This window comes from Eleutherodactylus coqui, chromosome 4 (assembly GCF_035609145.1).
Source record: "Eleutherodactylus coqui strain aEleCoq1 chromosome 4, aEleCoq1.hap1, whole genome shotgun sequence".
Lineage (NCBI taxonomy): Eukaryota > Metazoa > Chordata > Amphibia > Anura > Eleutherodactylidae > Eleutherodactylus > Eleutherodactylus coqui.
In genome coordinates this window covers 286,007,575-286,022,905 of record NC_089840.1, presented here as the reverse complement: position 1 = coordinate 286,022,905, position 15,331 = coordinate 286,007,575, and the positions used below count along the sequence as shown (strand labels likewise).

The 15,331-nt window shown below is 46.8% G+C and overlaps 1 protein-coding gene across 2 annotated transcripts; it reads left to right on the top strand.

Annotated features, from left to right (window-relative positions):
- The first annotated feature begins 605 nt into the window (after positions 1 to 605).
- LOC136626365 (zinc finger protein 501-like) lies at positions 606 to 6,742 on the top strand. Of its 2 annotated transcripts, none has more exons than XM_066601353.1 (3): positions 606 to 781; positions 868 to 1,401; positions 2,765 to 6,742. In XM_066601353.1, exons 2-3 carry the CDS (start codon positions 1,272 to 1,274, stop codon positions 3,721 to 3,723), a joined length of 1,089 nt encoding a protein of 362 aa, XP_066457450.1. In that variant the 5' UTR covers positions 606 to 781; positions 868 to 1,271; the 3' UTR covers positions 3,724 to 6,742. The 2 variants fall into 2 exon arrangements, with proteins under 2 accessions (XP_066457450.1, XP_066457449.1); XM_066601352.1 differs by having other exon boundaries at positions 864 to 1,401.
- The last annotated feature ends 8,589 nt before the right edge of the window (positions 6,743 to 15,331 follow it).

The following is a 15,331-nucleotide window of genomic DNA, read 5'->3' as shown; positions in this document are numbered from 1 at the left end:
GAGGGGAAGGGAGGGGAGCTGAGTGTGTGCTCCTTCATGAGAGACCAGCTGATCAGTGCTGAGAACATCCCCAGCCAGAAATAACAAGGCAGGACTAAAGGCAATGCAAGTATAAGGTTTTCCTAATGCATCAGAATGAAAACTCAAAGCAAAACACAGATAATTGCATCATTTCTTTCTGCAGCAACTTAGTAAGATATGTGTGTATTGATTTTTAACACAAAAAGGTTTCCATAGGCTTTAATATCACATGGATATAATTGGGAATGTGAAGATCTCTGGAAATTGGTAAAGACAAACGTGAACAGAACCTTAGTGATTGATGAATATAACTGGAGAGGTAAAAATGTCTGCAGGGATATTTATGGATGTTTCTCCCCATGAACAGGATTACACGGTAGTGAAGAAGGCTTCTAGTGATGGCTGTCAGGCCCCGGTGTCTGATGGATGGGGAAGACCCCTGAGCCCAATCACAGGGCCTCCACCTCACCCCCCGATACTGGAGGAGATCAATGAGCAGAAGATCCTAGAACTCACCAACAAGATGATTGAGCTGCTGACTGGAGAGGTAACGCTGCTGGGAATGCTGGGACATTATACAGTAACACTATGGCGGTATAACGTGTCTGGGTGATGACGGTATCATTGTGTTGTCAGGTTCCTATAAGGTGTCAGGACGTCACTGTCTATTTCTCCATGGAGGAGTGGGAGTATTTAGAAGGACACAAGGATCAGTACAAGGACGCCATGATGGAGGACCACCAGCCCCCTCCATCACCAGGTAATAGACAGGACTAAATCCACACGGCCTTTATTATTTGTATGTAGAGAATGAATTCAGTGATTGTCTGTGTTTTCTGCAGGTAGATCCAGTAAGAGAACAGCAGCGGAGAGATGTCCCCGGCCTCTTCTTCCACAGGATGATCAGGTAGATGGAGAGAAGGTCTCATGAAATCTCCCCTCTGGTCTGTAGGACGGCTGGGAAGGTCTTGTGTTCAGTCTTATTATATGATTGATACTTGTGTAATGAGAAAGCTGGAGATGGCAGGATTACAGCCGACCGCAGACATTAGATCTCCGCATCTTATCACTATTTTCTGGTTCTGGAGACTTCTGATTGGAATAAAGAAGCAACAGGTTGGAGTTATACAGGAGACCTGCAGCTATTTGGCCCAGATCACTACTGCTGTCATGTCATTCCGGCTCCTCATACTAATTAATGACCTTTTCTGGCCATATAAAACCTCCCACACGACTTCTCCAACTGTGTGATGACTTTTACAATATTTATTTCACAGCTGGTGAAACTGGAGGAAGATCTGATCCCTATTGATGCTACAGAGACACATGTGAGGGGGGATCAGCCGTGTAAGGAGGGGATTCCTACAGATAACCCCCCAGGTGAGACTACATGTACAGAAGAGTCTGTGTTGTCGGGGTTTTCAGCTGTATATTCCCTTATTCAGCCATAGTACATATGGAGCCGGCCCCCTCATGGAGGGTTCCTGACAGTTTGGTCATTAGTCTGCTGGTGGTCGTTGTGTGCAGCTCTGCCGGTGCTCCTCCTGTTGTCCTCGCACAAAGGGTCATATGCCGACCCTAATCCTGTGGCTAACAGATCACTATGTTCCTGCACTCTGCAACGGGTACAGATCAGTCATCATTATAGGTTTCTATTAATCCTGGAATACATGATAATTATATTATTTCCTCTAGTATTTTAGTCCGGCCACAGGGGCCGTGTAAGAAGTCATCTCCAGGCTGCATTCAGCTTCTCCTCACATCGCGTCTGCTCCCGGCTGAAACCCCATGTATTATAAAGAAATTTTCACAGCAGAAAAGTCTATAATTTTATAAATCACCCATCACTGAATTGACTTAAAATTAAAAGTTCAATTTTATTAATATTTAGTTAGTTAAAACCATATACACTACAGGGCACAGAAGCTCAGAGGGGAGAGGAACAATAGGGCAGACGAAGACACATACACATAAAACATACAATAGGTTTTCAGATGATTAGGCAACTGGCAAGGGTCACATCAGATGTGGTCCCAAGTGACTGACTTAAGGCCCATTTATACTGGACGAGTGTCTCCGCGCTCCTATGCTCCTGCACGGGAGCTAGCAGGGCTGGCTCAGGAGGGGGGGGGGGGGTTCAGTGCAGGAGATTTCTCTTCTCTCACTCCCCTGTCCCTCTCCATTGAGATACACAGCGGCCGTTTGCTATTGAACGGCCGCTGTATAAAAGATGAGCGATGAAGCTCATCGCTCATCATTAAGTTTAAACAGCCACTGTGTATACGAATGAGCCCTTATCGTGTTTGCTCTCCTTGGTTGCTGAAGAAGCAGAGTTACTGGGCATGCTCAGTAGGAAGTTACACAGCTCTTGTCCACGGTTCGCACAGCTCCTGCACTCTGTAACCTTACAAGCTGTATGAGCCGCGGATAAGAGCAGCAGCTGAGAGCGCCTGCTGGAGGTAGGAAATTACCGTCACCACACGGGAGGAAATCAGTGCAGAACACGTCCTACAATGTGGAAGTACTCGGTTTTTAATAGAGATAAAAAATGCAGAAGAGTTCATGGTCTAAAATGAGTGGTACTTAAGGATGGTTGTCAGATTAGGTGCTCTACAAATTATTGTACCTACTATTAACGGGAAATACTTTTAATAACTGAGTTTTTATGAATATTTATTATAGAAATGTAATAAAATATTATTGTAATATTCAAAAATATTAAAATCCATTTTATTGATGGCAGATGATGACACCAGGAGCTCAGAGGGACAGCTGATATCAACAGATTGTAAAGTGGAAGATCGTGGTATCATACAAGATACATATGTAGACCCTGCCACTATCCCAGATGTACCCTCAGCCCTTCACAGCAAAGATCTATCATCTGATCCCTCTAAACAGGTTCCATCTTCTGATTCATCACAGACTGATAAGAAACATAGAATTTATGGAAGAAAGGTTGGCCATAAAGGAATTGATGCAAGGAAGAAGTCATATTTATGTCCAGAATGTGGGAGATTTTTTGCACAAAATTCACATCTTGTTCAACATCAGAGAATTCACACAGGGGAGAAGCCATTTTCATGTGCAGATTGTGGAAAATGTTTTAACTCCAGAGCAAATCTTGTTAAACATCAGAGAATTCACACAGGAGATAAACCATTTTCGTGTTCTGAATGTGGGAAATGTTTCACCCAGAAACATTATCTTGCTGGACATCAAAGAATTCACACAGGGGAGAAACCATATACATGTTCAGAATGCTGGAAAGGTTTTACTACAAAATTTGTTCTTGTTGTACATCAAAGACTTCACACAGGGGAGAAGCCATTTTTATGTGCAGATTGTGGTAAATGTTTTAACTCCAAAGCAATTCTTGTTAATCATCAGAGAAGTCACACAGGGGAGAAGCCATTTTCATGTGCAGATTGTGGAAAATGTTTTAACTCCAGATCAAATCTTGTTGGACATCAGAAAACTCACACAGGGGAGAAACCATTTTCATGTTCAGAATGTGGGAAGGGTTTTAAAAGAAAGACAGTTCTTGTTAGACATCAGAGAATTCACACAGCGAAGAAATCATTTCCCTGTGCAGATTGTGGGAAATGTTTTAACGACCAAGCAAATCTTGTTAAACATCAGAGAACCCACACGGGGGAGAAGCCATTTTCATGTCTAGAATATAGAAAATGTTTTGCTTAAAAGTCACATCTAGTTGAATATCAGAGAATACCCATGAAAGGTTTTAATTCTAAATCACATCTTGTTGGACATCAGAAAATTCACAAAAGAGAGAATCCATAGCAACATGTTGTATTTGAGAAATGTTTCACCCACAAAATTACATTTTCTCAAATAGCACATCAGGGAAGCAGCCATTATCTCTTTTTTGGGGGGACGGGGGAAGGTTACTGTTCTTTTTCATTGATAAATAGTACAATAAATATCCAACATTCCTTCCTAGCACTCCTACTGACTTACACAGTCTTCAAGTGCCATATTTGGCCCCAGGCATGTATGGAGGCAGGATTCGCTATGTTACCCTAGTGAGGAGAGAACTGTTTCATTCCTTCTGTTGTTGGCCCTCCATCTTGAAGGCATTCTCAAAGGTGACCAGCCTGCCATAGTTCTCCCTTCTTTTGTCCGGAACACTCCCTCCTTCAATAAAGGCTGGTGAGTGACAGGGAAAGTGGAGACACTGCCAGAACCGTGAAGTTTGCCGTTCAGCATCAGACATTTTGGGGTCACAATTAAAGCAGGTCCCCCCAATGATCGAGAAGTATGATGGGTAACTATAGTCTTTACAAGGGTAAGTAATTCGCTTACTTCCAAATGTAAAAACAAGTAGCTCACCTTGAATGTAGCAGGGCATTCCTTCCGTTAGTCTGCTGAAAGCATGTGTGGAGCCTTGGCTAACTGTAAGTCCAAGCAGCAGAGAATATACGTCAAGAAAAGGGATGAATTACCAGTTTCTTCACAGAACTTATTTCTTTATTATAAATTCATGCTCAGAATACAAGAAACCATAGATAAAACGCCTTGTTCACTGTGACGCGTTTTGGCAGAGACTTCTGTCTTTGATAAAGAAGTTCTTTGAAGAAGCTGGCAATTCATCCATTTTCTTGAAGTATAAGTAATTCCCTTCCTTCATAGTAATTCCCAGCTCCTCTCACACCTGTCCTGCTTTTTGCTGGGGGCTACTCTGGTATTTGCTGTGCTTTTGTTGGGGTGCTTTCCCCGATCTTGGTCGGCTGCCCTTTTCTCTGAGAGTCCATTGGTTTCCTCTGTCTTGCCGGGATGGTGTGTGCAGTGTTGTGTCCATGATCTCTACGCTACTCTTTAACTTTTCAGGAGGTAATGCGTGCTTCTATAGGTTCACCGAATCCTGCCTGGTAGTTTGAAGGATGCATGGATATTTCCTTCTATTGGCTGGGCACACAGTTCACTGTCCCCTCCTTCACTTCCAGGTGAGGGCTGTGCTTCTTCCACCTGCCTTTCAGCGTATCATCGCAGGAGTTTTGGCAACCAGTGGTGCCACATGTGCAGTCTCTTACTGGCGAGGTGTTCGTTAAATTTAGCCCCGACTTCACCATGGGGTGGAGCTTGCATGCCCGGGGTGAGCAATGTCTCCTATTAGCTGCTAGCGTGTAGATGTTTTATGTGTATCCCAGACGCCCGCAAACACTCCCTCTCCTAACTACAGCAGTAACAGATACCTTGGTGATATTGGATCAGCCTCCGACTTCATCTACAACATCGTTTTTCTTCAGACATCGCAGGCGATCTCCCAAAACTTTTCCCCCACATGAGGATTTTGATGACGTCTTAGTCAGGGAATGGAATGTTCCAGACGAATGCTTCATTGTGCTTAAATGTGTTTAAATGTTATGTATCCCTTTCTGGAGGATCTTGTGAGGAAATTGTCGGTTCCTCGAGTAGTGGATGTGCATGACAGAAAGCTTGAGGCTCTAGCTAAATCCTCCTTTAAGTCAGTGGGTTTGGCTCTCAAGCTAGTCTTTACCTCTACCTGAGTAGGCAAGAACAGGGCTGAGTGGGCCAAGCAGCTCCACATGGGTATTTGTTTCTGGTTCTCTCGGTGAAGCGTATACCAGGGATAGACAATTAGAGAGCTACGTCCAATCCAGGACAATGAGAGCTACCTCCTCAAGTCTTTCGGATGATATGCATGAGCTGGAGTTGACCGAATGTCAATCTGATGGCAGTCATAATAAACCGCAAGCTACTCACCTTTGTGGCCAGGTCGCGGGATCCACTGGCACAAGTAGTAGACCCTCTCATAATCCTGTAGATGGGATTAGTTGGAAGGGAGGAGAGATGTACAGGAACCAGAAGCCGATGTCTTCTCAAGAAGATTAAGGTGAAAGGTCTATTGATAATTCTCTTAGCCCCACATTGGCCTCACTGAGCGTGGCACACAGATCTCGTCTGCTTGCAGTAGCTATAGCCACGGTAAGAGCCATGTCCCCCAATGAACGGACGAGAATATTGTTTTTCCTATTAAAAATAAGTCCTGTCAAAAAAAATAAAAATTGCCATTTTTTTTTTTACTAAAACACGATTTACTGTGGGAAAACTACAAAAAAATAACTTCCTACAAAACTGGTATTCCCATGTTGATACCAACCTATACTATAAAAGGATTATGCTACATCGATTAATGTAATACATGGAGAATGATTGACTACTTACTACAAATACTTAACAGTCTAGTTATCTACCCTGTTTACTGTTCATTAGTTGGTTTTCATTTCTTTTTTATTTCTCCCCTTCTTCTCTTCCCCCATCCAAGTGAACGGCGAGCGCCGCGGCCTCCTCACTGTATACTGATAAGACAATACTCATTATATTCTTGCTCATAGATGTTGCTGACGCTCAGCTGCCCATATTGTACTCCTAATATATATGTATAATGAGGAAGAGAAATGTATAATTAACCAAAATGTCTTCCCAGTGACCAACTTCTTATATGTAATGACCTTCGGCACGTGTTCTTGTATAACTGCTCGGCATTCTCTGTATTTCTTAATGTCTGTAATAAAGATAAGATTGGGATGTTCTCGGCCAGAAGGGTTTCTGATGAGGTGCGGGGTGATGCCGAAATGTGTGACTAATAGACATAATAATCTAATTGTTTCTTGCTCCTGAATTGCAGTTTTTGAGGAATAAACTTCCTTAGATACCTCGTTACGGAGGTCCATTATATTCTCGCTCTCTCTTTTTGTGAGGGTCTCCTTTTCAGCTCGTATTTCTCATCATCTTAGCTTATTTACTTTGTAAAACGTATTCTAAATAAACTTTACATTCTTTAATCTCACACTGTGAGACCGGATTACTTGGACGCCTCCCACACCAATACCATTTCTATCTTCACCTTTGTTTTATTTAAAAGCACAGCGCCGTGCATTGTATAGTGGTTGTGCCTTGTACTGCACCTCAATTCTATTCACTTAAGTGGGATAAAGCTGCTGAAAAGCCATCTCACAAATGAAGAAGACATCACAGGCAGAAGAAGAAACTGTAATCCTCACTGGAAGGCTTCAAACAGCAGAGGTGCTGGGAATCTGACCCCTCCATCCATCTGACAATGAGAACCCATCCTAAGGATAGCTAATAAATAAGTCCTGAAATACCCATTTCCCTTCTGGAAAGCGTTAGTGCAGCAATAAAGTTTTGCTTAAAGGTAGGTCTTTGGGGTCCAAATTAGTTATATTCGAGCTCGAAGCAAACTTGCAGAACACACTCTCTTTGGATGTGAAAGGAAGTCATCTGATTATACAATTAAGTAGAAGTATATATACCAAAGGACATTTGCAACGGGACTAGAACATGCCTCACTTGTAAGAACTATAATTTATTATTCCTTTATTATCATTAGTTTGAAAAACTAAATAAGAAAATTAACACCTTAGTTGTCAAAGCAGGCTTCTCCCAAGCCAAGAATGTGCACAATATATAAACAATAAGATATTTAGGAAGATGCATCAGAAGCTCCTCAGCTTGGAACATGATGTTCCTCAAGGCCTCTTGAACAGTTATTGCAGATCTATGAAATTCTTGTTAAACGAAAAAGACAATTAGAAGTCAGAGACATACAAGATGGAGTAACATTTATTGCCCTAACTATATGCATGTCACAGAGGTGGGTTGGTTATGAAGTGGGCTTGGGAGCCAAGCTTGTTACATACTTAGAGGATGCCAGATATTTGAAACAGATGCCACCTGCCACAAACTAGCTCCGATTGCTATGGCTTAAGTACGCAGTCAATCCTGACCTGTAAACTGTCAGCCAATGTGAGATCCCCATCCCCCCCCCAATGATACGATCAAAGGGTGCTGATAGTAGCCATACGCCTAGTGAAGTGTCAGGGCTTGAACCCTCAAGTTCCTGTGTCCCAACAGAATAATAGTTAAAAACATGTACCCTGTTTCCCTGAAAATAAGACATAGCATGATTTTCCAGAATTTTTGAGGATGCTTGAAATATAAGCGCTGCTCCAAAATTAAGTCATGCTAACAGTTAATTTAAAAAGTCAATTTAAATAGTGTCCAGGCAGCTATATATGTAAAAGAGTTAAACCTTTTTGAACAAAAATTAATATAAGACACTGTCTTATTTTCGGGGAAACACTAGTAGGAGAGGGATTATCTGGATATACAGGAACTGGACTTCAACAATGGAATGAAAATCCATCCATGATATAAATAGGATAACAATATATACAATCGTGGATTTACAAAGTCATATATAATACAAGCCAGACAAAGCAAGGCAATAAATTAGGACTGTCGGATCACACAAGATTAGAAATGAGCGAACGTACTCGGTAAGGCCGATTTCGCAATCGAGCACCGCGATTTTCGAGTACTTCACTACTCGGGTGAAAAGTACTCGGGGTCGCCGGGGGCGGGGCGTGGCGTGCCGGAGTGGGGGGTAGCAGTGTGGAACAGGTGGGAGCTCTCTCTCCCTCTCCCCCCCCCCCACTCCCCTCTGCAACCCCCGCTCGCCCACAGCGCCCCCGAGTACTTTTCACCCGAGTGGTGAAATACTCGAAAATCGCGGTGCTCGATTGCGAAATCGGCCTTACCGAGTACGTTCGCTCATCTCTACACAAGATATAAATACAAAGTTGTTTCCACCTGCCAATCAAGACCTGTATCCTGAGCCCCAACACACGTTTCACATCTGCTTTTTTAAGAGGGTATGGTTACAATGACTGATCGTCTCCTAAACAACCTAAATTGGAACACCTGATGTATCACATGACTCCAAAGAACACGCCCTCCAGCATGTGTCCCTGAGAGGGTGTGGTTCAGGAGTGTACAACCCAAATTACAAAATTAGATGCTATCTGACTGAGGTGTTTGTGTGTGCACAGCTATAGCACACCAACGAAGGTACCCCTCTCCAAGACATCATAAAAATAAGACAATCTATAGTCCTCATGTGAATCAATGCACAATGTGTATATATAACAGGCAGTGACATAAATGTATAAAAAGTACAAATAACACATTTTACAATACATTAAAATATATATAATAGTCAAAACCATTGAAACAATCATAAATATGTGAATTATATTCTAAAACATTTAAAAAATCTAGATATGATCTTCAAAAACAGCACGCTCGGACAAGAATGCAGTTACTCGAGAAGAGCGAGGCTCGCTCCAGTAACTGACTTATCCGAGCGTGCTCGCTCATCTCTAGCTAAAACATTTACATATGTACAATGCTTATGACACTAAAAATAACACTGGCCAACAAAATTGAAAAAGATTTTTGGTGCCGGGAATGTTACAACTCATTTAGTGTATATTTATCCTATTCTTTACGAATATGCAAACAGTTTCTACCCATCAGCCATAGTGTCGGCGCCTGTGTATGGCCAGCCGCATCACCAATCTTATTCGTACATTTAGTTTGTCCCGACCGGTAGTGAGGAACGGTTGTGTACATTTGTCGCCCAAGGTGTTGTGGGGTGTTGTAGCTATACAATCGTTGTGTTTAGGGCCGTACCTAAAGACTCAGGGGCCTGGGTGCAAAAGTTCAGCTTTCCCCCCCCCCCCCTCCATAAATCATGCAGCCTACAGCTGCAAAACAAATTTCCATACATGATCTGCTCCTTAACATAGTAACATAGTTCGTAAGGCTGAATGAAGACAATGTCCATCTAGTCCAGCCTGTCTATCCTCCTGCATTGATCCAGAGGAAGGCAAAAAACCCCAAGGGCAGAAGCCAGATTGCCCCTTTTGGGGAAAAAATTCCTTCCTGACTCCCTAATGGCAATCAGACTGTTCCCTGAATCAACCCCTAATAGTTCCTACCTGCCTGTATACCCAGGAAGACATCAAGTCCCCTTTTAAACTCCTCTATGGATTTTGCCATCACCACTTCCTCCGGCAGAGAGTTCCACAGTCTAACTGCTCTTACAGTAAAGAATCCCCTTCTGTGTTGGTGATGAAACCTGCTTTCCTCTAATCGTAGTGGATGTCCTCTTGTTACCGTCGCGGTCCTGGGTGTAAACAGATCATGGGAGAGATCCTTGTATTGTCCCCTCATGTATTTATACATAGTTATTTGATCACCCCTTAGCCGTCTTTTTTCTAGAGTAAATAATCCCAATTTTGATAGCCTCTCTGGGTATTCCAGTCTCTTCATTCCATGTATTAGTTTAGTTGCCCTTCTTTGAACCCCCTCCAGTACTGTAACATCTTTCCTGAGTACCGGTGACCAGAACTGTACGCAGTATTCCATGTGAGGCCTGGCAAGTGCCTTATATAAAGGAAAGGATAATGTTCTCATCCTTCGCCCCTATACCTCTTTTAATGCACCTCAAGACTTTATTTGCCTTTGCAGCAGCTGACTGGCATTGGTTACTCCAGTTTAGTCTACTATCCACTAATACCCCCAGATCCTTTTCCATGTCACTTTTTCCTAGTGGTACTTGATTAATTGAATATTGGTGGCATCCATTTCTCCTGCCCATGTGCATAGTTTTACATTTTTCAACATTGAACTTCATTTGCCATTTTTCTGCCCAAGCCCCCTCATTTTGTATATTAGCCTAGTATGTGGCACGGTGTCAAAGGCTTTAGAGAAGTCCAGATATACGAGATCAATAGATTCTCCCCGATCCAGCTTAGAGCTTACTTCATCGTAGAAACTGATCAGATTTGTCTGACATGAGCGACCCCTCATGAATGCATGCTGGTGAGGAGTTATTCCCTTGTTCTCCTTGAGGTACTCATCGATGGCGTCTCTCAGAATCCCCTTGAAAATTTTTCCCGTTACTGAAGTGAGACTTACTGGCCTGTAGTTACCAGGCTCACTTTTGCTTCCTTTTTTGTAAATTGGAACCACGTTGGCAATGCGCCAATCCAATGGTACTACACCGGTCTTGATAGTGTCTAGATATTAGATATAGCGGCCTAGCTATCTCGTCACTTAGTTCCCTTAGTATTCTTGAGTGTAATCCATCTGGGCCCGGCGATTTATCGATTTTAGTCTTCTTTAGTCGCTTCCGCACCTCCTCCTGCGTTAGGTATGAGATATTTTGTGATGGGTTCATTTTATTCCCCTGCATCTCATGTGGCATTTCCTTTTCGTTTGTGAATACACTTGAGAAGAAACTGTTTAGTAGATTTCCCTTCCCTCCGTCATCTTCAATGATTTCTCCTGCATTATTTGTTAAAGGGCCAGTGCTCTCCCTGCAAATCCTTTTGCTGTTAATATAGTTGAAAAATAGCTTCGGGTTGTTTTTGCTCTCTTTGGCGATCAGTCTTTCTGCTTCCTCCTTGGCAGTTTTGATCTTATCTTTGCATATTTAGTTTTTTTCCCTGTACGATTTTAGCCCTTCTTCGCTGCCTTGTTGCTTTAGTAGTTTGAACGCTTTATTTTTTTCAGTTATTGCCCCTCTTACCGTCTTGTCGAGCCACATTGGTTTCCTTTTAGTTGAGTTTCTTTTATTTTTAAAGGGAATGAACTGCTCACATGAGGTGATTAGGATCCTTTTAAACTCCTCCCATTTGTCCTCTGTACTGATATTTTTGAGGATGTTGTCCCAATTAATGTCACCGATAGTAGTTCTAAGCTGATCAAATTTTGCTTTACTAAAGTTTAGTTTCTTTGTCGTTCCCTGATAAGGCTTCCTATTGAATGACAGCTGGAAATTGATTATATTGTGGTCGCTGTTCCCCAAGTGCCCCTCAACCTGCACCCCCTTTATACGTTCTGGTTTGTTAGTTAGTACTAGGTCCAGAGTGGCCCTCCCTCTTGTTGGTTCCTGCACAAGTTGGTTCAGGTAATTATCTTTAATTACTCTCAAGAACTTATCACCCCTGTGAGATTTGCAGATTTCGTTCTCCCATGTTATACCTGGGTAATTAAAGTCCCCCATGATAATCACTTCATTGCGGTTTGACACCTCTTCTATCTGCCTTAGTAGTAAGTTTTAAGTTTCTTCTGTTGCTTTTGGTGGTCTATAGAAGACCCCTATCAGGATTTTGTTATTTTTTCCTCCCTGTATTTCTACCCACAGAGATTCCACCTGTTCTTCTCCTACCCCTATATCCTCCCGTAGCCTCGGCTTCAAGTTCGATTTGACATACAGACATACCCCTCCCCCTTTCTGGTTCCTTCGGTCCCTTCTGAAGAGATTGTACCCCTGCAAATTCACCGCCCAATCGCACTTATCATCCAGCCATGTTTCCGTAATTCCGACTATATCATAATTTTCATCAAACATTCTTGCTTCAAGCTCACCCACTTTACCAATCAGACTTCTTGCGTTCGTGGTCATACAATTTATATTGTTTGTTTTTTAAATTTGTTTTGTTGCTATTCGTACTTATGGCTAATCTATAAGTTCTAACTGTACTAACCCCACCCCCTGCTCGACCCCCATTCCCTTTGCTTGGACCCGGGTCGCTAGTTACACTGGCTACCACACTATTTCTCATTTTACCCTCCCCCCCCAGTCCCTAGTTTAAACACTCCTCCAGCCTTCTAGCCATCTTATCCCCCAGCACAGCTGCACCCTCCCCATTAAGATACAGCCCGTCCCTACGGTAGAGCCTGTAGCCGACCGCAATTGTGGTCATCTGGTGTAATCTTTCCAAATAGGATGTTTGTAGCTCCTTAGGACACTCTCACACACACACTAGGGTACTATGTGATCGCTGACTCCTCCCACACTGGTGACATCATCACAAGTCCTGGAAGCTGCTGTTGGCTCTGCCAGTGGGGGTCTGTGTGAGACGGCTGTGAGGTGAGTGATAGCAGCGGCTGTTCTCTCCTCTCCAGGACGACTGGGGTGATCTTCTGCCAGCATCCCGTCCTCCTCTCCCGCAACAGTTACACACTGCTGGTGACCAGCCAGCCAAGCACTCAGCGTGCAATCTCTATATCTTCGGGGGCCGCTGGGCCCCCTGACCGCAAGGGCCAGGTAGGAATGGCTCCCCCTAGTGGTACGCCTGTGGTTGTGTTGCTTGAATGTTTATACACAGGATGGCCTCCTTCAGTCGAAGTTGTTTAAATCACCCAAATGTATTTTGCTACATCTGTGGAGAATATACCGTACAGGAAAATAGAAAACCTATATCAGACTTTGTGAAAGAGGTCTACCGTACATACTTTGGTGATGAAGACAAAAGTTGGGCTCCACATGTGGTAAGCAAACTGTGCTGAACATTTAAGACAGTGAAGTAATGGGAAAAGAAGAAGCTTAAAATTCGGTATGCCGATGGTGGAGGGAACGAGCACCCCTTCTCACGCACACGCTCGGCTTCGCTCCCCCTTCTCACGCACACGCTCGGCTCCGCTCCCCCTTCTCACGCACGCGCTCGGGTCCGCTCCCCCTTCTCACGCACACGCTCGGCTCCGCTCCCCCTTCTCACGCACACGCTCCGCTCCCCCTTCTCACGCACACGCTCCGCTCCCCCTTCTCACGCACACGCTCCGCTCCCCCTTCTCACGCACACGCTCCGCTCCCCCTTCTCACGCACACGCTCCGCTCCCCCTTCTCACGCACACGCTCGGCTCCCCCTTCTCACGCACACGCTCGGCTCGGCTCCCCCTTCTCACGCACACGCTCGGCTCGGCTCCCCCTTCTCACGCACACGCTCGGCTCCCCCTTCTCACGCACACGCTCGGCTCGGCTCCCCCTTCTCACGCACACGCTCGGCTCGGCTCCCCCTTCTCACGCACACGCTCGGCTCGGCTCCCCCTTCTCACGCACACGCTCGGCTCGGCTCCCCCTTCTCACGCACACGCTCGGCTCGGCTCCCCCTTCTCACGCACACGCTCGGCTCGGCTCCCCCTTCTCACGCACACGCTCGGCTCGGCTCCCCCTTCTCAAGCACACGCTCGGCTCGGCTCCCCCTTCTCACGCACACGCTCCGCTCCGCTCCCCCTTCTCACGCACACGCTCGGCTCCGCTCCCCCTTTTCACGCACACGCTCGGCTCCGCTCCCCCTTCTCACGCACACGCTCGGCTCGGCTCCCCCTTCTCACGCACACGCTCGGCTCGGCTCCCCCCCCCACCCCCCACCCCGTCTCACGCACACGCACACGCTCGGCTCCCCCGTCTCACGCACACGCTCGGCTCCCCCGTCTCACGCACACGCTCGGCTCCCCCGTCTCACGCACACGCTCGGCTCCCCCGTCTCACGCACACGCCCTCTGCTCCCCCGTCTCGCACACGCACTCGGCTCCCCCGTCTCGCGCACACGCACTCGGCTCCCCCGTCTCGCGCACACGCACTCGGCTCCCCCGTCTCGCGCACACGCACTCGGCTCCCCCCCCCCCCCGGTCTCGCACACGCACTCGGCTCCGCTCCCCCGTCTCGCACACGCACTCGGCTCCGCTCCAGCTTCTCGCACACGGCTCCGCTCCCCCGTCTCGCACACGCACTCGGCTCCGCTCCCCCGTCTCGCACACGCACTCGGCTCCGCTCCCGCTTGTCGCACACGCACTCGGCTCCGCTCCTCCGTCTCGCAGACGCTCGGCTCCGCTCCTCCGTCTCGCAGACGCTCGGCTCCGCTCCTCCGTCTCGCAGACGCTCGGCTCCGCTCCTCCGTCTCGCAGACGCTCGGCTCCGCTCCTCCGTCTCGCAGACGCTCGGCTCCGCTTCTCCGTCTCGCAGACGCTCGGCTCCGCTTCTCCGTCTCGCAGATGCTTGGCTCCGCTCTCCCGTCTCGCAGACGCTTGGCTCCGCTTCCCAGTCTCACAGACGTTCGGCTCCGCTCCTCCGTCTCACACACGCTCGGCTCAGCTCCTCCGTCTCGCACACGCTCGGCACCGCTTCCCCGTCTCGCACACGCTCGGCTCCGCTTCCCCGTCTCGCACACGCTCGGCTCCGCTTCCCCGTCTCGCACACGCTCGGCTCCGCTTCCCCGTCTCGCACACGCTTAGCTCCGCTCCTCTGTCTCACACGCTCGGCTCCGCTTCCCCGTTTCGCACACGCACTCGGCTCCGCTCCCCTGTCTCGCACACGCACTCGGCTCCGCTCCCCCGTCTCGCACACGCACTCGGCTCCGCTCCCCCGTCTCGCACACGCACTCGGCTCCGCTCCCCCGTCTCGCACACGCACTCGGCTCCGCTCCCCCGTCTCGCACACGCTCGGCTCCGCTCCCCCGTCTCGCACACGCTCGGCTCCGCTCCCCCGTCTCGCACACGCTCGGCTCCGCTCCCCCGTCTCGCACACGCTCGGCTCAGCTCCTCCGTCTCGCACACGCTCGGCTCCGCTTCCCCGTCTCGCACACGCTCGGCTCCGCTCCTCCGTCTCACA